Source organism: Musca autumnalis, unplaced genomic scaffold (assembly GCF_047663935.1).
Source record: "Musca autumnalis isolate F117 unplaced genomic scaffold, ASM4766393v1 scaffold_1, whole genome shotgun sequence".
Classification (NCBI taxonomy): domain Eukaryota; kingdom Metazoa; phylum Arthropoda; class Insecta; order Diptera; family Muscidae; genus Musca; species Musca autumnalis.
This window is the reverse complement of record NW_027411644.1, coordinates 196457788-196480027: the sequence shown is the minus strand read 5'-3', so window position 1 is coordinate 196480027 and position 22240 is coordinate 196457788. Positions and strand designations below refer to the sequence as shown.

Sequence of the window (22240 nt, the reverse complement as noted above, 5' to 3'; positions counted from 1 at the left end):
AGTTGGTCGGAGGTTAAAACATATGGTCTCCAGCTTCACACCCGTGAATGAAAGACTTGCTACAATTCGAATAAAAGCAAAATTCTTCAACATCAGTTTTATTTGCGCGCTCATGCTCCCACTGAAACAAGGACGAACAGACCAAAGATATATTTTATGAGCGCTTAGAAGAAACATATGACCGTTGTCCTGCCCATGACATTAAAATTATTCTAGGCGATTTTAATGCCAAAATTGGAAAGGAAAATATCTTTGGCCCAACAGTCGGAAATTTCAGTCTCCACAATGAAACATCTAACAATGGCATGAGGATGATAGACTTTGCAGTTGCAAAAAACATGGTAGTTAGCAGCACCAGATTTAAACATCTCGACAGCTATAAGGGCACCTGGCTGTCTCCAGATCAGAAAACAAGAAATCAAATTGATCACGTTGTGATAGATGGAAGACATTCATCGAGCGTGTTGGATGTGGGCTCGTTCCGAGGAGCATACATAGGCTCGGACCACAGCAAAGGTACGCACCCGGTTAAACGTAGCAAACAAAGTACGAACAGATACAACATCGATAAGCTGCAAACACAACAGATAGCCACAGCATATTCCACTTAACTGGCCCAATTACTAAATCAAAGGACTCCTCATCCCGATAACATATCAGCGCAATGGCAAAGTATTGCCCACTCCATGCAAACAGCCGCAAAATCCATACTTGGATAACAGAGACCTCCACCAAGGAATCCATGGTATGATCAGAAGTGTCGTGCTGCTACCGAAGCGAAAACTGCGGCATATAGGGCTACTTTACAATCCGTAGCAACGTGTAGCGCACGAGAGTGATATCGGGAGAAAAGGAGAGAGGAGAAACGTCTTTTCCGCAGGAAAAAGAGAGAGAGAGATGGAAAAGCGAGAGTGTGAAAAAATCGATATGTACAGGAGCCAGAATGAAGTCCGAAAATTCAACCAAAGAGTGAAACATCAAACTGATGGCTTTGGTACAGGCACCTCCTCCTGTAGAGACCAGCAAGGTAATTTTGTAACTGATACAGATAGTGTGCTCAGGATATGGAAAGAGCGTTTTCCAAAACTGTTGGTATCCAGCGAAGACGACGAAGATACCACAAATCCAATCCCAGAAGATGGTATTGAATGTATTCCGTTCAGCCAAGATGAGGTAAAGACAGCAATAAACCGGCTGACGAATAATAAGGCAGCAGGAGCCGATGGCTTACCAGCCGAGCTGTTCAAAACCGGAGGCGACACGCTGATAAGGTGTATTCATTAGCTAGTTAGCACCATCTGGCAGGAAGAACGAATACCCGACGATTGGAACCTGAGTATCCTGTGCCCCGTCCGTCCATAAGAAAGGAGATAAGACTGTATGCTCTAACTATAGGGGTATAAGTCTACTCCCGACTGCCTACAAGATCGTGTCAGGGATATTGTGCGAACGACTAAAGCCTATGGTCAACGAGATAATTGGGCCCTACCAATGCGGTTTTAGACCTGGCAAGTCCACCATTGACCAGATATTTACCCAAGAGATACAGATCGACACCTACCACCTTTTTGTCGATTATAAAGCAGCCTTCGACAGCCCACTACGCTCAAAGGTATTCCAGGCCATGTCTGTATTTGTTATCCCCGCAAAGCTCATTCGGCTTTGTAAAATGACTTTAACTGACACGAGATCCTCAGTTAAAATAGGAAAGAACCTCTCCGAAGAATTTTGTACCAAAAGAGGTTTCAGGCAAGGAGACAGCCTCTCGTGTGATCTCTTCAACATCCTGCTAGAAAAGGTTATACGAGAGGCAAACGTCAAAAGAAGTAGCTCAATCTACACCAATAGTCACATGTTACTTGCTTATGCTGATGATATAGACATCATAGGCCGATCAGTAAAAGAAGTAACTGATACCTTTATGAAGGTCGAAGGAGAATCTGCTAAAGTGGGTCTGGCGGTAAACGGTGAAAAGACCAAGCTGATGGTGTCGACATGCGTCCATTGAGCTCGGACCGACTATGGGAGTTGGTTCCTATAATTTTGAGGTAGTAAAAGACTTCGTCTACCTCGCCGTAAACACAACTAACGACATCAGTTGTGAAATAAAAAGAAGAATTGTATTGGCTAACAGATGCTACTTTGGCTTAAGTAAACAGTTTAAAAACACAGCCACATTTCGTCAAACAAAAATAACGCTTTACAGAACACTGATACTACTCGTGCTGATGTATTGTTCCGAAGCCTGGGTACTTGCGCAAGCAGACAAGGCAGTGCTTGGTGTGTTTGAGAGAAAATTTCTTCGAAAGATCTACGGACCAATCTTCGTTGACGGTGAATATTGACGTCACATGAACCACGAGCTGTATCTGCTATACAACGAAATCAATATAGTTAAACGTATTGAGATGCAACGATTGCATTGGCTAGGCCATATCATAAAAATGAGCGATGATGAGCCCGCTAAAAAGGCGTATAAATTCGAGGCAAATGGCGGTGCACGCAGAATTGGCAGGCCAAAGAATAGATGGCGCAAACAAGTGGATGAAGAGATGACAAGGCGCGGCATTGCAGAGAGCGAAGCCACTAAACAGAGAGAATTGGAGATCTTTTCTTAGTTCGGTCTATGGAACAAATGTTCTGTAATGGGCCAGCTAAGTAAGTAGGTCCACGTTTCGATTTAGCCGCCATAAAACGGTACCTCCTCGATTTTAGTAATTCTAAAGGTTGTGACGTAAATATCCCACCGAAAGACGGAAATTTGTTACTTAGTATTCCGTGGGTTTATAAAATATTTCAGAAAAGAATTATCAGTATAGGTCTGCTGCTCCCTATATTCCCCATAGAAGCGTACCTCTTGATTTTTGGCATTTTGAAGGTTTTACCGAAATAACGGAAATTTGTTATTTAGTCCTGTTTGAGTCTAACAACTTTCCGCCAGAAATTTGTAGATATTTATCGACGTTTTAATAGAGCCCCCATGGAACGGTACCTCCCGAATTTCGGTATCATAAAGGTTACCCACATTGTTTTACCGAACTTGCTGAAAATTTGGTATTTAGTCTTCTTCATAAACGAAAGGAAACTAATTGTTCAATTTCCTTCAAGTTCGCCCTGGACGAACTTAACGCAGTTCTTACTTGTTTTTTTTTTTTTTTGTAAAATGTCCTTTAAAATGTCTTCATTTTGTTTTGCACTAAAACATATTTACATTGATATATGTATGTATGTATAAAATAATACTATTATTATTATTTATAAAGGATGGAAAATGTCAAGATGAGACAAAGCATTTTCATAGATGACTGTGGCAAAGGATTTAAGTGTAAACATTTATTATTTTCAAAATAGTTTTTTTGATATTAAAATCAAATGAATGAATATTGAATTTCATTTAAAAAAATTTAAGAACATTTTAATAGACACATAGACATTTTTACAATACACACACATCATAGATGTTTTGCCAATTAGAAGTCAATGAAATCAAAGCAACAATAAAGAAAGAATTATTTTGAATATTAATTAAAGTGTATGAAAACAAAAGATTGGAATATTTTTTTTTTTAATGAAATAAGTGGAAACATTTTCGAAGAAGAATATAAATGAACAATTGAGATATTATTTTACATGTCAATGCACACACTCGCACACAAATTTCAAGACGTAACACAACACACATTTATGAAATTTTCAGACAATAGACAAGAGATTGTTGAGAAATTACAAAAAAAAAAAAAAAAATAGAAAAAATCATAGAAAAATATTGAAGATAATAGAGATAATGCAGAGTTGTTTAAAGTTTAATGGAAAAAAAAATTGAAAATTTCCAACGACAGGTAGAGGTATTTATTAGATAAAACTTGCTTCACATATAAATACCTACTGAAGAAAAGAAATAAAGTTCACAGTTCCCAAGAAATGCAAATCTTCTTCATTAGAATATGAAGGTTCATAGAGAATATTTTTTAGTTATTTAAAGAATATTTGTGTTTACTTATAATTTTTGAAGTAAGCCAGCTTAATCCCATATTTGTTGTTTTCAAACAAAAAAAAAAAACATCAACAAGTTTTTAACGTTGGTGTAGTTAAAATTGATTTAATTTAGGGAAAGGCAGAACAAGACTAGTTTCGTCCATAAATATTTCATAAATATGTCTGGGATGATGAATGTTTTTTCCCACAGGAAATTGTGACTCCAAGATTCACTATTCCAAACGTAATAAGACAGCATTTAACAATACTGTATATAAGCTTCATTTTCCAGGCGAAAATGCCAAAATCTGTGAATCGCGCAAGGATTACAGAAGTGGAGATTTAAACACCAATTCTGGACATATATTTTATATATTATATAATATATTTTATATATTATATCATATTTTTTATATATTCAATATACTTACTTACTTAGCTGGCCCATTACAGAACATTTGTTCTATAGGCCGAACTAAGAAGAGATCTCCATTCCTCTCTATTTGTTGCTTTGCTCTCTGGAATACCGCGCCTTGTCATCTCATCATCCACTTGTTTGCGCCATCTATTCCTTGGCCTGCCAATTCTGCGTGCACCGCCATGTGGCATGTATTCATACGCCTTTTTAGTGGGTTCATCATCGCTCATTCTTTTGATATGGCCTAGCCAACGCAATCGCTGCATCTCGATACGTTTAACAAAATTGATGTCGTTGTATAGCAGATACAGCTCGTGGTTCATGCGACGTCGATATTCACCGTCAACGCAGATTGGTCCGTAGATCTTTCGAAGAATTTTTCTCTCAAACACACCAAGCACTGCCATGTCTGCTTGCGCAAGTACCCAGGCTTCGGAGCCATACATCAGCACGGGTAGTATCAGTGTTTTGTAGAGCGTTATTTTTGTTTGACGAGATGTGGCTTTGTTTTTAAACTGCTTACTTAATCCAAAGTAGCATCTGTTGGCCAATACAATTCTTCTTTTTATTTCACAACTGATGTCGTTTGTTGTGTTGACGGAGGTGCCGAGGTAGACGAAGTCTTTTACTACCTCAATATTATAGGAACCAACTTCCACAGTCGGTCCGAGCTCAATGGACGCATTGCGCGTCGACACCATCAACTTGGTCTTCTCACCGTTTACCGCCAGACCCACTTTAGCAGATTCTCCTTCGACTTTTATAAAGGTATCAGTTACTTCTTTTACTGATCGACCCATGATGTCTATATCATCAGCATAAGCAAGTAACATGTGACTATTGGTGTAGATTGTGCCACTTCTTTTGACGTTTGCCTCTCGTATAACCTTTTCTAGCAGGATGTTGAAGAGGTCACACGAAAGGCTGTCTCCTTGTCTGAAACCTCTTTTGGTACCAAACTCTTCGGAGAGGTTCTTTCCTATTTTAACTGAGGACCTCGTGTCAGTTAAAGTCATTTTACAAAGCCGGATGAGCTTTGCGGGAATACCAAATTCAGACATGGCTTGGAATACCTTTGAGCGCAGCGGACTGTCGAAGGCTGCTTTATAATCGACAAAAAGGTGGTAGGTGTCGATCTGCATCTCTTGGGTCTTCTCCAGGATTTGCCGCAGGGTAAATATCTGGTCAATGGTGGACTTGCCAGGTCTAAAGCCGCATTGGTATGGTCCAATAATCTCGTTGACCATTGGCTTTAGTCGTTCGCACAATATCCCTGACACGATCTTGTAGGCAATAGGGAGTAGACTTATGCCCCTATAGTTAGAGCATACGGGGCACAGGATACTCAGGTTCCAATCGTCGGGTACTCGTTCTTCCTGCCAGATGGTGCTAACTAGCTGATGAATACACCTTATCAGCGTGTCGCCTCCGGTTTTGAACAGCTCGGCTGGTAAGCCATCGGCCCCTGCTGCCTTATTATTCTTCAGCCGATTTATTGCTGTCTTTACCTCATCTTGGCTGGGCGGTATACATTCAATACCATCTTCTGGGATTGGGACTGTGGTATCTTCGTCGTCTTCGCTGCTATTGGATACCAACAGATTTGAAAAATGTTCTTTCCATATCCTGAGTACACTATCTGTATCAGTTACCAAATTACCTTGCTGGTCTCTACAGGAGGATGTGCCTGTACCAAAGCCATCAGTTTGATGCTTGACTCTTTGGTAGAATTTTCGGACTTCATTCTGGCTCCTGTACATCTCGATTTTTTCACACTCCCGCTTTTCCATCTCTCTCTTTTTCCTGCGGAAAAGACGTTTCTCCTCTCTCCTTTTCTCCCTGTATCTCTCTCGTGCGCTACGCGTTGCTACGGATTGTAAAGTAGCCTTATATGCCGCATTTTTCTCTTCGGTGGCAGCACGACACTCCTCATCATACCATGGATTCCTTGGTGGAGGTCTCTGGTATCCAAGTATGGATTTTGCGGCTGTTTGCATGGAGTGGGCAATGCTTTGCCATTGCGCTGATATGTTATCGGGATGAGGAGGGCTTTGATTAAGCAATTGGGCTAGTTGAGTGGAATATGCTGTGGCTATCTGTTGTGATTGCAGCTTACCGATGTCTAACTTTCGTGTTGTGTCTGTTCGTACTTTGTTTGCTACGTTTAAGCGGGTGCGTACCTTTGCTGCAACAAGGTAGTGGTCCGAATCAATGTTTGCGCCTCGGAACGATCGTACATCCAACACGCTCGATGAATGTCTTCCATCTATCACAACATGATCAATTTGGTTTCTTGTTTTCTGATCTGGAGACAGCCAGGTGCCCTTATGAATATCGAGATGATTAAATCTGGTACTGCTAACTACCATGTTTTTTGCAGCTGCAAAGTCTATCAGTCTCATACCATTGTCAGATGTTTCACTGTGGAGACTGAATTTCCCGACTGTTGGGCCAAAGATATTCTCCTTTCCAATTTTGGCATTAAAATCGCCTAGAATGATTTTAATGTCATGGGCAGGGCAACGGTCATATGTTTCTTCTAAGCGCTCGTAAAATATATCTTTGGTCTGTTCATCCTTTTCTTCAGTGGGAGCATGAGCGCAAATAAAGCTGATGTTGAAGAATTTAGCTTTTATTCGAATTGCAGCAAGTCTTTCATTCACTGGAGTGAAGCTGGATACAAGATGTTTTAGTCTCCGACTAACTACGAATCCACAACCAAACTCATGCTTTACGTCATGGCAGCTATAATACAGTGCGTCACCTTTAGGTGTTGTTGTGACGCCTTTCCCAATCCATCGTATTTCCTGTATGGCAGTAATATCGGTCTTGTACTTTTCAAGTACGTCTGCCAATGCGAAGACTGCACCTTCTCTATAAAGAGTGCGAACATTCCAGGTGCAGATTCGCAGATCATGGTCCTTAAAACGTTTGCGGGGTTCGTCAACTTTAGAGGGGTTTGTTTTTCTTTTCTTTCGTTTTTTCATAGTAAGCTGTTTTTTTCTAGGGGAGGGTTACTAACCCGACGCCCAAACCCAAGTTTTTAACGTTCTTATGGGTGAACGCGCGGCACATGTTAGCTCACTACCTTTAACGGGTGTTAAAGGCAGTTCCCCAGGTGACACCACGGGGAGGTCAGTGTCCACTTGGGATGAAAGAGGGACCAAGATAAATCCTGGGCTTTGCCATGTTAAAACCGGTCAGGACCGTTCCTTGGTATCTTCCATCCCCTACGTCACCCTATACCTATATTTATTATTATATCCTTTTTTAATGAACTTTTGAGAAGAAACCTTTAAAATATTGGAACCTTTTATAAAATAATAGAAAAGTTACAAAAAATAGTATTTGCGCAAAAAAAGAGAAAATAATAAACGAATACAAAGTAGTTTGGCAATAGAGAAAGTTGGCATATAAATATTTACATTGAAGATGGTTAAACGATGACAGTATACCCACAAAATCATATATAAAGGCACATAGAAAAAGAAATGCTGACAGACAAGAGAATGCGAGACAGTTATAAAGATAGACACAAAGAACACAAAACATCAAATATTAAAAAAAAATAATAAAAAGGAATTTTTAGACACACACAGCCACATCCACATTCGCACACACATATGTTTATAATTTTTCTTGAATTTATTGTTGCTTTTGCATTTTGTTTTTTGTTTTTGTTTTTCGCTCTTTTACATACCAAAGAATTTGTTCAAAAATACAAATGCATCCTTTTTAGATTTATTATCTGTAGGGGGTAGGTAAAAAAAGATGGGAATTTTGGTTTGATTCGATTGTAAGGATACCAAATTAAAAATTAAAAAATAAAATAAATAAAAATAAAAAATATAATTGGTTATTTTGTTATAGTTTTAAATAAGGCTTATTCTAGCATGAAGGATAATGAAGTGTTAATATTAAAAAAAATGAAAATCATGATGAAATCGTGATGATGTGGAGATATGAGTTGGCATGGCAATAAGAGGTGGAACCAATGGAAATCCACAATAGAAGACACAAGAAAATCATAGGATGGTGGTATACAGGACCACATGTTCTGTTTGTGAAAACTAAAGGATATTCTAATAGTAAAGCCCAAATGGTCGTCCCATGAAAGGCCACAATGTCTTCTTATAAAATTCTTCGGCAAATTATTCTAATAGAAACGCTTCACATGTATACAATGGCCTACAGAAAGCCATAAAGCCTTAAAATCTTCTTAGAAGACAAGGCCATCCTATAACAGACCACAAGATCCTCTTATATAAGTCCACAACGCCTTCATATAGAAGACCTCTTTTTATAGAAGGCCATAATGTCTTCCTATAGGAGACCACAGTAGCTTCTCATAGAAGACCAACAGGTCTTCTTATAGAAGACAATCAGGTCTTCTTATAGAAGATCATCTCATAGATGACCATAAAGTCTTCACAGAGAATATTACATGATCCGCCCATGGAAGACTACAGGATCTCCTATAGAAGACCACCAGATCTTTCATAGAATACCACAAAGCCTTCACATAGAGAACCACAAGATATTACCACAAAAGACCACAAGTTTTCGTTTAGAAGACCACATGGTCTTCTCATGGAAACCCATAAGATCTTCACTTGGTCTTCTCAAAGAAGACTACAAAGTTTTCTCATAGAAGTCCTCACGATCTTCTCATAGTAGACCTCATGGTCTTCTCATAGCAGACCTTATTGCCTTCACCTATAAGCCTTGTCATAGAAGATCACAAGACCTTCTAATAGAATACAAGGTCTTCTAATACAAGTTCCGCTTTTGAAAGACCACAAGGGTATCTTATAGAAGGACTCAATAAGCCCTTCTGGCTATAGAAGGCTGCTGAATAAATCTATTACCTTAAAAAATACCTGCTAAAATGGTCTTCTATCAATAGAAGTCAAGCTGAAAATGACTTCCTTCTTTAAGAGTCCTGCTGATTAGGTCTTTTATATACAGCAAACTTTTAGAGTAATTCTTCTATATCTAGAAGACTTGCTGAATATGTCATCTATCTATAGAAGTACTACTGAAAAAGTCTCTATATATAAGTGCCCTGCTGAATAGGTCATCTGTATATTGTAGACCTGCTGATTAGGCCTTCAATCTATGAAAGACCTCTGAATAGGTCATCAATCTATAGAAGACCTGCTGAAAAGGACTTTTGTCTATAGAAGGCCTCTGAACAGGCCCTCTATTGATAAAATACCTTCTGAATAGACCTTCTATCTATAGAAGACCTGCTAAGTACGTCTTCCGTCTACAGAAGACCTGCTGAATTGGTCTTCCTTCTATAGAAGGTCTGCTGAATAGATCTTTCATCTACAACATCTGCTAAATCGGTCTTTTGTCTATAGAAGTCTTCTGAATAATTCGTCGATCTATAGAAGACCTGCTGAAAAGGTCTTCTGTCTATAGAATACCTCCTGAATAAGTCGTCGATCTATAGAAGACCTGCTGAATAGGTCTTCCCTCTATAGAAGGCCTGCTGAATAGGTCTTCCATCTATAGAAGACCTGCTGAATCGGTCTTTTTCCTATAGAAGTCTTCTGAATAAGTCGCCGATCTATAGAAGACCTGCTAAATCTACAGAAGACCTGCTGAATAGGTCTTCCTTCTATAGAAGGCCCGCTGAATAGGTCTTCCATCTATAGAAGACCTTCTGAATAGGTCTTTTGTCTATAGAAGACTTCTCAATAAGTCGTCGATCTATAGAAGACCTGCTGAATAGGTCTTATATCTATAGAAGACCTGCTAAATAGGTCTACCGTCTGCAGAAGACCTGCTGAATAGGTCTTCCTTCTATAGAAGGCCTGCTGAATAGGCCTTCCATCTATAGAAGACCTGCTGAATTGGTGTTTTGTCTATAGAAGGCTTCAGAATAAGTCGTCGATCTATAGAAAACCTGCTGAATAGGTCTTCCTTCTATAAAAGGCCTGTTGAATAGGTCTTCCATCTATAGAAGACCTGTTGCATCGGTATTTTGTCTATAGAAGACTTCTGAATAAGACGTCGATCTATAGAAGACCTGCTGAATAGGTCTTATATCTATAAAAGACTTGCTAAATAGAACTTCCATCTACAGAAGACCTGCTGAATAGGTCTTCCTTCTAGAGAAGGCCTGCTGAATAGGTCTTCTATCTATAGAAGACCTGCTGAATCGGTCTTTCGTCTATAAAAGACCTTTGAATAAGTCGTAGAATAGAAATAGAACTTCCATCTACAGAAGCCTGCTGAATAGGTCTTCCATCTATAGAAGACCTGCTGATTCGGTATTTTGTCTACAGAAGACTTCTGAATAAGTCGTCGATCTATAGAAGATCTGGTGAATAGTTCCTCTATCTATGGAAGACCTGCTGAATAGGTCTTATATATATATATATATATATATATATATATATATATATATATATATATATATAGAAGACCTGCTAAATAAGTCTTCCATCTACAGAAGACCTGCTGAATAGGTCTTCCATTTATGTAGAAGACCTGCTGAATCGGTCTTTTGCCTATAGAAGACTTCTGAATAAGTCGTCGATCTATAGAAGATCTGCTGAATAGGTCCTCTATCTATAGAAGACTTGCTAAAAAGGTCTTCTGTCTACAGAATACCTGCTAAATAGGTCTTCCTTAAATAGAAGGCCCGCTGAATAGGTCTTCCATCTATAGAAGACCTTCTGAATCGGTCTTTTGTCTATAGAAGACCTGCTGAATAGGTATTATATCTATAGAAGGCCTGCTAAATAGGTCTACCATCTAGAGAAGTCCTGCTGAATAGGTCTTCCTTCTAGAGAAGGCCTGCTGAATAGGTCTTCTATCTATAGAAGACCTGCTGAATCGGTCTTTCGTCTATAAAAGACCTCTGAATAAGTCGTAGAATAGAAATAGAACTTCCATCTACAGAAGATCTGCTGAGTAGGTCTTCCTTCTATAGAAGCCTGCTAAATAGGTCTATCATCTAGAGAAGACCTGCTGAATAGGTCTTCCTTCTATAAAAGGACTGCTGAATAGGCCTTTCATCTATAGAAGGCCTGCCGAATAGGTCGTCCATCTAAAGAAGACTTGCTGAATCAGTCTTTTGTCTATAGAAGACTTCTGAATAAGACGTCGATCTATAGAAGACCTGCTGAATAGGTGTTATATCTATAGAAGACTTGCTAAATAGGACTTCCGTCTACAGAAGACCTGCTGAATAGGTCTTCCTTCTATAGAAGGCCTGCTGAATAGTTCTTCCATCTATAGAAAACCTGCTGAATCGGTCTTTTGTCTATAGAAGACTTCTGAATAAGACGTCGATATATATAAGGCCTGCTGAATAGGTCTTATATCTTTAGAAGACCTGCTAAATAGGTCTTCCATCTACAGAAGACCTGCTGAATAGGTCTTCCTTCTATAGAAGGCCTGCGGAATTGGTCGTCCATCTAAAGAAGTCCTGCTGAATCGGTCTTTTGCCTATAGAAGATTTGCTAAATAGGTCTTCCATCTACAGAAGACCTGCAGAATAGGTCTTCCTTCTATAGAAGACCTGCTGAATCGGTCTTTTGTCTATAGAAGACTTCTGAATAAATCGTCGATCTATAGAATACCTGCTGAATAGGTTCTCTATCTATTGAAGACTTTCTGAATAAGTCTTCCATCTACAGAAGACCTGCTGAATAGGTCTTCCTTCTATAGAAGGCCTGCTGAATAGGTGTTTCATCTATAGAAGACCTGCTGAATCGGTCTTGTGTCTATAGAAGACTTCTGAATAAGTCATCGATCTATAGAAGACCTGCAGAATCGGTCTTTTGTCTATAGAAGACCTGCTGAATCGGCCTTTTGTCTATAAAATACCTCTGAATAAGTCGTCGATCTATATAAGTCCTGCTGAATTGGTCTTCTATCTATAGAAGACCTCCTGAATAGGTCGTCGATCAATAGAAGTCTTGCAGAATAGGTCTCCTATATATAGGAAACTTGCAAAGTTCGTTTTCTGCTTATAGAAGTCTTGCTGAATAGGTATTAACCTATAGAAGGCCTGCTGAGTAGGTCTTCAGCCATAAAAATCTCTGAATATGTCGTCTATCTATAGAAGACCTGCTGAATAGGTCATCTGTTGATAGAAATCCTGCTTAAAATGACTTCTATCTATAAGAGATCAGTAAGTTTTCTGTCATAAGTGCCCTGCTGAATAGGTCGTTCATCTACAAAAGAGCTCTGAATAGGTCGTCTATCTGTATATGTTTTTCTGTAAAGTTCTTCTATGTATAAGAGATCTGCATCTATAGAAGATCTTCTGTGTGGGTCCTTTGTTTACAGATTACCCCTGAATAGGCCGTCTATCTATAGAAGACCTCTGAATAAGTTGTCTATTTATAGGAAGCCTGCTGAATAGGTCTTTCATCCATAGAAGTCCTGCTGATTAGATTTTAATCTATAAAATACCTCTGAATAAGTCGTCTATCTGTAGAAGTCCTGCTAAAAAATCTTCTATCTATAAGAAATCTGCTGAATAGATCTTCCATCTAAAGGAGACATTTTGGATAGGTATTTGGTCCATAGAAGACCTTTGAAGAAGTCGTGTGAATATGTCGCATAGATGTCCTGATGAAAAGATTTTCTATTTATAGATGTCCTGCTGAGTCAGTATCTTGTCTACAGAAGAACTGCTGATTCGGTCTTCAATATATGAAATACTTCTGAATAGGTTGGCTATCTATAGAAGTTTTGCTGAAATATCTTTGGCCACTAAAGTTCCACCACTTAAAGCGTACACACCACATTGGAGCTATTAAAAAGGTTTATTGTCATGGAGATCTAAACAAAAATCAAAAGTATTGTTTTTTTTTTATTTCACTAAAATGATATCCTAACAGAGCAAGGATGTGAAATGATTTCTTTTTGGGCGCTTTTCTGAGATTTGAATACACATTTTACTAAAAACCTATTGCAAGCATGAGGTAGTGTGGGAAGAATGGTGATGGTGCTAAATAAACAAAATAAATAACAATCAAATCGTTGTAAATCGTTTTGCTAAAGTGGGATTAAGTAAACACATTCTACTATCTAACAAATACATACATACACATGTATGAATTGGGTGTATGTATGTATGTATTTATTTCATTAACACTCATTATCTAGGCAGCAAAAGGAATGCAATTTGTGGTGAAGGTAAAATAATACACACGTAGATGGGGAGGGCTGGGGACTGTGTCCGCATAAATATATATAAAAATATTCTCAAAAAGCTAAACATGCTTCTTTTTGTTGCTATTGCTATTGTTGTTGTCGATGCTGTTTTTTATCTACAGAGATTTATTGCATTCCTCAAACATGACATTTGTTTTTGGGTATAACTGCACAAAATGGGGAGCGGGGAGAACAGAACATTACGCTCAGCTAGCAATATGCTTTTAGCTATATGTAAAATATGTATGTATATTGATGTTGAATTGTATGTAGGGTATTAAATTATAATGCAGGTTGTAAGGTAAACTACCCTAGAAAAATGGCAATGCTGAAGATGGCGCAATAACTGAGATGATATTGGAAATGAATCATATGGCTGCTCTGGCATGAATGTTTGAGCTATGAATGAATTTCTGTGTGGGGTGGTGAACGGAAAGGGATTTCTTAGGGTGGGTGGAGGGATGATATTTATGTGTGTTTGGAATAAATTGTGTTAATAGGATTTTATGGTGGATATGTGGACATTACGGTAAACACACAAGGAACGTGCTATAGAGCTTTATTACTTGCGACAGCCTACTTTGTTACTAGAGAGCTATGCATTGCCTATTTGCCATAAGGATTATTTACTTCTTGGAACTTGGAATTAACTAATAAACTACAGAAAACAGATATTTCTACCCGTGTTCGCTGCTATTAACAAATACTACAAAAAGAACAACTAACACATTTTCTATGTTATCTACACACACCATTTTCGCATGTAAGGAGAGAAATATTTCATGTTAATTGGAAGAGATGGCCACCAGGAAGTTGTTAAAGGGACATCCCCGTAGGGAACTTCTGTCTTTATAGACGACCACAAGGGAGTTTTACAGGCGACAAGGAGGGAAGACATAAGATGAGCTGAAGGGACGACCTAAAGGAGTCCTTAAAGACGAACAAGGGTTGCCACGATAGCCCACAAAACAGGAAGACAGGCCACAAAACGTGGATATTTTAAAGAATATTTTTAAGCGGTAATAGGCCACAAAACTTGAATTTTTTAAAAAATAATTTTCAAGCGACGATTGGCCACAAAACTTGAATTTTTTAAAGAATATTTTTCAAGCGACGATAGGCCACAAAACGTGGGTTTTTCAAAGAATTTTTTTCAAGCGACCATAGGCCACAAAGCATTGATTTTTTAAGGAATATTTTCAAGCGACCATGACCACAAAACATGGATTTTTAAAGAATATTTTTCAAGCGAAGATAGGCCACAAAACGTGGATTTTTTAAAGAATATTTTTAGGGCGACGATAGGCCACAAAACTACTAATATTTTTCAAACATTCATAGGCCACAAAACGTGGATTTTTAAAGAATATTTTTCAAGCATTCATAGGCCACAAAACGTGGTTTTTGGAAATAATATTTTTCAAGAGACCATAGGCCACAAAACGTGGTTTTTGGAAATAATATTTTTCAAGAGACCATAGGCCACAAAACGTGGTTTTTGGAAATAATATTTTTCAAGAGACCATAGGCCACAAAACGTGGATTTTTTAAAGAATATTTTTCAAGCGATGATAGGCCACAAAACCCGGATTTTTTAAAGAATATTTCTCAAGCGACGATAGGCCACAAAACGTGGATTTTTTAAAGAATATTTTTCAAGTATCCACAGGGCACAAAACGTGGATTTTTTAAAGAATATTTTTCAAGTATCCACAGGGCACAAAACGTAGATTTTTTAAAGAATATTTTTCAAGTATCCACAGGGCACAAAACGTGGATTTTTTAAAGAATATTTTTCAATATTATATTTTTTAATATTTTTTAAAGAATATTTTTCAAGTATCCACAGGGCACAAAACGTAGATTTTTTAAAGAATATTTTTCAAGTATCCACAGGGCACAAAACGTAGATTTTTTAAAGAATATTTTTCAAGTATCCACAGGGCACAAAACGTGGATTTTTTAAAGAATATTTTTCAAGTATCCACAGGGCACAAAACGTGGATTTTTTAAAGAATATTTTTCAAGTATCCACAGGGCACAAAACGTGGATTTTTTAAAGAATATTTTTCAAGTATCCACAGGGCACAAAACGTGGATTTTTTAAAGAATATTTTTCAAGTATCCACAGGGCACAAAACGTGGATTTTTTAAAGAATATTTTTCAAGTATCCACAGGGCACAAAACGTGGATTTTTTAAAGAATATTTTTCAAGTATCCACAGGGCACAAAACGTGGATTTTTTAAAGAATATTTTTTAAGTATCCACAGGGCACAAAACGTGGATTTTTTAAAGAATATTTTTCAAGTATCCACAGGGCACAAAACGTGGATTTTTTAAAGAATATTTTTCAAGTATCCACAGGGCACAAAACGTGGATTTTTTAAAGAATATTTTTCAAGTATCCACAGGGCACAAAACGTGGATTTTTTAAAGAATATTTTTCAAGTATCCACAGGGCACAAAACGTGGATTTTTTAAAGAATATTTTTCAAGTATCCATAGGACACAAAACGTGGATTTTTTAAAGAATATTTTTCAAGTATCCATAGGGCACAAAACGTGGATTTTTTTAAAGAATATTTTTCAAGTATCCATAGGGCACAAAACGTGGATTTTTTAAAGAATATTTTTCAAGTATCCATAGGGCACAAAACGTGGATTTTTTAAAGAATATTTTTCAAGCGACGATAGGCCACAAAACGTGGATTTTGACGAATATTTTTCTAGAGATGATTGGCCACAAAACGTGGATTTTTTAAAGAATATTTTTCAAGCGATGATTGGCCACAAAGCGTGGATTTTTTCACGAATATTTTTCAAGCGAAGATAGGCCTCAAAACATGGATTTTTTAAAGAATATTTTTCTAGCGATGATTGGCCACAAATCGTGGATTTTTTAAAGAATATTTTTCAGGCGACAATAGGCCACAAAACGTGAATTTTTTAAAGAATATTTTTCAGGCGACAATTGGCCACAAAACGTGGATTTTTTAATGAATATTTTAAGGACTTCTTGATCCTTTGAAGAGAGTCGTTAAGGATGAACAAAAGGGAGCCTCCTAACTGAACGGATGAAAACTTTATAATGACCAGAAAGGGGGTATCGCCGTCTATAGATCACTAAGTCGGTGACATTAACAATGATTAACATGAAATATTTCAAACAACAAGACATAATGGTGTAGATTTCTATAAACGACTTATTTCTAGGAGGAAGCACTAAAGAGAGAAATAGGGGAAAAATAGTGTTGAAAATTGGGCTCATTGGGTAGAGGTTAAATTACACAACAAATGGGAAATTATATAAAAAAATAAAAAAGGAAACTAAAAAACGTACGCACACATACAGACACAATCACATCGATCGATAATTGTTTACACACGTTAATTTAAATATACAAATACACTGAACTGGACTTGGATGACTCGACTACATTGTTGATGTTCTTGTTTTTTTTTTGTATTTGTTGTAGATCAAAATGTTTGAGATTGCTGTTGTTGGTGTTGTGTTTTTAACATGTATTATTCCAGGTTTTTTACTATCTACCATGTATATTGTTGTTGTTGTTCTTTATTTTAAATCAAGTCATTCAAACACTATAAACTACTGCAAACGCTTCTGTTTTTTTTTTTTTTGGTTAAATGGGTTAAACAAATCTGCTAAAAATGATTAAATGTGAAACTTTTGTGGAATGTGTGATTTTTTATTAGAAACAAAATTTTAAACCAAAATTTCAAAGTCAACTCAAATTAATAAAAAAAAAATTATTCACAATTTAAAAAACAATAATTTTAAAATAAAAAACAATTTGAAACAAATTTTCTACAAAACTAAGGCCAATGCAAAATAAAAAAATATTTTTAAAATAAAAAAAAAAAAATATTTAAAAATTAATAAAAAAAATAAAAATGTTGTTTTGTTAACACAAATTCCATTTAGTTGCACTTTTTTGTTCACAATTTTGTTATTCTTCTTGTTCTTATTCTTATTTTTTTTTTTACTTTTTTTTGTAAGAAACTCAAATTACTTTTGACTTGATTTGTTTTTGTTGGCATTAAATGTGTTTCTTGTTTTCTCTTTCATAAATTAATCCTTTGAATTTCCTATTGAAATCGGAAAAGAGTGTTGTTGAGTGATTGATTGTGTTGTCTGGAAAAATGTTGACTGTTATGAACGTTTTTTGTTCTTCAAAAGGGGCGTCAAAACTGAACACAAAAACAAATGTTTTAGATTTATTGAAAATATAGAGTTAGAATAATAAAATGAATTTTATGAAGACTCGCTGAATTTTTGACCACAAACCGTGGATTTTTTTAAAAAATAGATCAGACTACAAAACGTGGATTAAAAAAAAAAAAATAAAAATTTCAGGGACCTTTAGACAACAAAACGCGGATTTAAAAAAAAATATTTTTCAAGGGACATCAAACCACAATACGTGGATTTTTTAAAAAATATTTTTCAAGGGACATCAAACCACAAAACGTTGATTTTTTAAAAAATATTTTTCAAGGGACATCAAACCACAAAACGTGGATTTTTTAAAAAATATTTTTCAAGGGACATCAAACCACAAAACGTGGATTTTTTAAAAAATATTTTTCAAGGGACATCAAACCACAAAACGTGGATTTTTTAAAAAATATTTTTCAATGGTCATCAAACCACAAAACGTGGATTTTTTAAAGAATATTTTTCAAGGGACATCAGTTCACAAAACGTGGATTTTTTTAAAAATATTTTCAGGGACATCAGTTCACAAAACGTGGATTTTTAAAAAAATATTTTTCAGGCGACATCAAACCACAAAACGTGGATTTTTTAAAAATATTTTTCAGGGGACATCAGACCTCAAAACGTGGATTTTTTAAAAAATATTTTTCAAAGGACATCAAACCACAAAACGTGGATCTTTTAAAGAATATTTTTTTTTCAGGCGACCTCAGACCACAAAACGTGGATTTTTTAAAAAATATTTTCCAGGGGACATCAGACCACAAAACGTGGATTTTTTAAAAAATATTTTAAAGGGACATCAGACCACAAAACGTGGATTTTTTAAAAATATTTTCAAGGGACTTCAGACCACAAAACGTGGATTTAAAAAAAAAACAATATTTTCAAGGGACATCAGACCACAAAACGTGGATTTTTTAAAAAATATTTTTCAAGGGACATCAGACCACAAAACGTGGATCTTTTAAAAAATATTTTTCAAGGGACATCAGACCACAAAACGTGGATTTTTAAAAAATATTTTTCAAGGGACATCAGACCACAAAACGTGGATTTTTTAAAGAATATTTTTCAAGGGACATCAGACCACAAAACGTGGATTTTTTAAAGAATATTTTTCAGGGCACCTCAGATTACAAAACGTGGATTTTTTTAAAAATATTTTTCAGGGGACATCAGACCTCAAAACGTGGATTTTTTAAAAAATATTTTTCAGGGGACATCAGACCACAAAACGTGGATTTTTTAAAGAATATTTTTCAAGGGACATCAGACCACAAAACGTGGATTTTTTAAAGAATATTTTTCAGGGCACCTCAGATTACAAAACGTGGATTTTTTTAAAAATATTTTTCAGGGGACATCAGACCTCAAAACGTGGATTTTTTAAAGAATATTTTTCAGGGGACATCAGACCACAAAACGTGGATCTTTTAAAGAATATTTTTCAGGGCACCTCAGATTACAAAACGTGGATTTTTTTAAAAATATTTTTCAGGGGACATCAGACCTCAAAACGTGGATTTTTTAAAAAATATTTTTCAAAGGACATCAAACCACAAAACGTGGATCTTTTAAAGAATATTTTTTTTTCAGGCGACCTCAGACCACAAAACGTGGATTTTTTAAAAAATATTTTCCAGGGGACATCAGACCACAAAACGTGGATTTTTTAAAAAATATTTTAAAGGGACATCAGACCACAAAACGTGGATTTTTTAAAAATATTTTCAAGGGACTTCAGACCACAAAACGTGGATTTAAAAAAAAAAACAATATTTTCAAGGGACATCAGACCACAAAACGTGGATTTTTTAAAAAATATTTTTCAAGGGACATCAGACCACAAAACGTGGATTTTTTAAAAAATATTTTTCAAGGGACATCAGACCACAAAACGTGGATTTTTAAAAAATATTTTTCAAGGGACATCAGACCACAAAACGTGGATTTTTTAAAAAATATTTTTCAAGGGACATCAGACCACAAAACGTGGATTTTTTAAAAAATGTTTTTCAGGGACCATTTGACCACAAAACGTGGATTTTTTAAAAAATATTTTTCAGGGACCATTCGACCACAAAACGTGGATTTTTTAAAAAATATTTTTCAGGCACCATTTGACCACAAAACGTGGATTTTTTAAAACATTTTTTTAAGAGACCATTATACCACCAAACGAGGATTTATTAAAAAATATTTTTCAAGGGACATCAGACCATAAAACGTGGATTTTTTAAAAAATATTTTTCAAGGGACATCAGACCACAAAACGTGGATTTTTTAAAAAATATTTTTCAAGGGACATCAGACCACAAAACGTGGATTTTTTAAAAAATATTTTTCAAGGGACATCAGACCACAAAACGTGGATTTTTTAAAAAATATTTTTCAAGGGACATCAGACCACAAAACGTGGATTTTTTAAAAAATATTTTTCAAGGGACATCAGACCACAAAAGGTGGATTTTTTAAAAAATATTTTTCAAGGGACATCAGACCACAAAACGTGGATTTTTTAAAAAATATTTTTCAAGGGACATCAGACCACAAAACGTGGATTTTTTAAAAAATATTTTTCAAGGGACATCAGACCACAAAACGTGGATTTTTTAAAAAATATTTTTCAAGGGACATCAGACCACAAAACGTGGATTTTTTAAAAAATATTTTTCAAGGGACATCAGACCACAAAACGTGGATTTTTTAAAAAATATTTTTCAAGGGACATCAGACCACAAAACGTGGATTTTTTAAAAAATATTTTTCAAGGGACATCTGACCACAAAAAGTGGATTTTTTAAAAAATATTTTTCAAGGGACATCAGACCACAAAACGTGGATTTTTTAAAAAATATTTTTCAAGGGACATCAGACCACAAAACGTGGATTTTTTAAAAAATATTTTTCAAGGGACATCAGACCACAAAACGTGGATTTTTTAAAAAATATTTTTCAAGGGACATCAGACCACAAAACGTGGATTTTTTAAAAAATATTTTTCAAGGGACATCAGACCACAAAACGTGGATTTTTTAAAAAATATTTTTCAAGGGACATCAGACCACAAAACGTGGATTTTTTAAAAAATATTTTTCAGGGACCATTTGACCACAAAACGTGGATTTTTTAAAAAATATTTTTCAGGGACCATTTGACCACAAAACGTGGATTTTTTGAAAAATATTTTTCAGGCACCATTTGACCACAAAACGTGGATTTTTTAAAACATTTTTTTAAGAGACCATTAGACCACCAAACGTGGATTTTTTAAAAAATATTTTTCAAGGGACATCAAACCACAAAACGTGGATTTTTTAAAAAATATTTTTCAAGGGACATCAAACCACAAAACGTGGATTTTTTAAAAAATATTTTTCAAGGGACATCAAACCACAAAACGTGGATTTTTTAAAAAATATTTTTCAAGGGACATCAAACCACAAAACGTGGATTTTTTAAAAAATATTTTTCAAGGGACATCAAACCACAAAACGTGGATTTTTTAAAAAATATTTTTCAAGGGACATCAAACCACAAAACGTGGATTTTTTAAAAAATATTTTTCAAGGGACATCAAACCACAAAACGTGGATTTTTTAAAAAATATTTTTCAAGGGACATCAAACCACAAAACGTGGATTTTTTAAAAAATATTTTTCAAGGGACATCAAACCACAAAACGTGGATTTTTTAAAAAATATTTTTCAAGGGACATCAAACCACAAAACGTGGATTTTTTAAAAAATATTTTTCAAGGGACATCAAACCACAAAACGTGGATTTTTTAAAAAATATTTTTCAAGGGACATCAAACCACAAAACGTGGATTTTTTAAAAAATATTTTTCAAGGGACATCAAACCACAAAACGTGGATTTTTTAAAAAATATTTTTCAAGGGACATCAAACCACAAAACGTGGATTTTTTAAAAAATATTTTTCAAGGGACATCAAACCACAAGGGACATGAAACCACAAAACGTGGATTTTTTAAAAAAATATTTTCAGGGACCATTTGACCACAAAACGTGGATTTTTTAAAAAATATTTTTCAAGGGACATCAAACCACAAAACGTGGATTTTTTAAAAAATATTTTTCAAGGGACACCAAACCACAAAACGTGGATTTTTTAAAAAATATTTTTCAAGGGACATCAAACCACAAAACGTGGATTTTTTAAAAAATATTTTTCAAGGGACATCAAACCACAAAACGTGGATTTTTTAAAAAATATTTTTCAAGGGACATCAAACCACAAAACGTGGATTTTTTAAAAAATATTTTTCAAGGGACATCAAACCACAAAACGTGGATTTTTTAAAAAATATTTTTCAAGGGACATCAAACCACAAAACGTGGATTTTTTAAAAAATATTTTTCAAGGGACATCAAACCACAAAACGTGGATTTTTTAAAAA

The 22240-nt window shown here is 35.5% G+C and overlaps 1 protein-coding gene across 50 annotated transcripts in view; it reads right to left on the bottom strand.

Annotated features, from left to right (window-relative positions):
- Calx (sodium/calcium exchanger 3) overlaps positions 1–22240 on the bottom strand; it is a 534678-nt gene that overhangs the window by 49516 nt on the left and 462922 nt on the right. For 17 of the 50 annotated variants that reach the window (XM_073959645.1, XM_073959638.1, XM_073959635.1 and 14 more), the window contains one exon: positions 8094–8141. The exons of the other annotated variants lie outside the window; for them this stretch is intronic. In XM_073959645.1, the coding sequence (XP_073815746.1) occupies positions 8094–8141 (48 nt within the window). The remainder of the gene's footprint in view (positions 1–8093; positions 8142–22240) is intronic. 50 annotated transcript variants of the gene reach the window in all.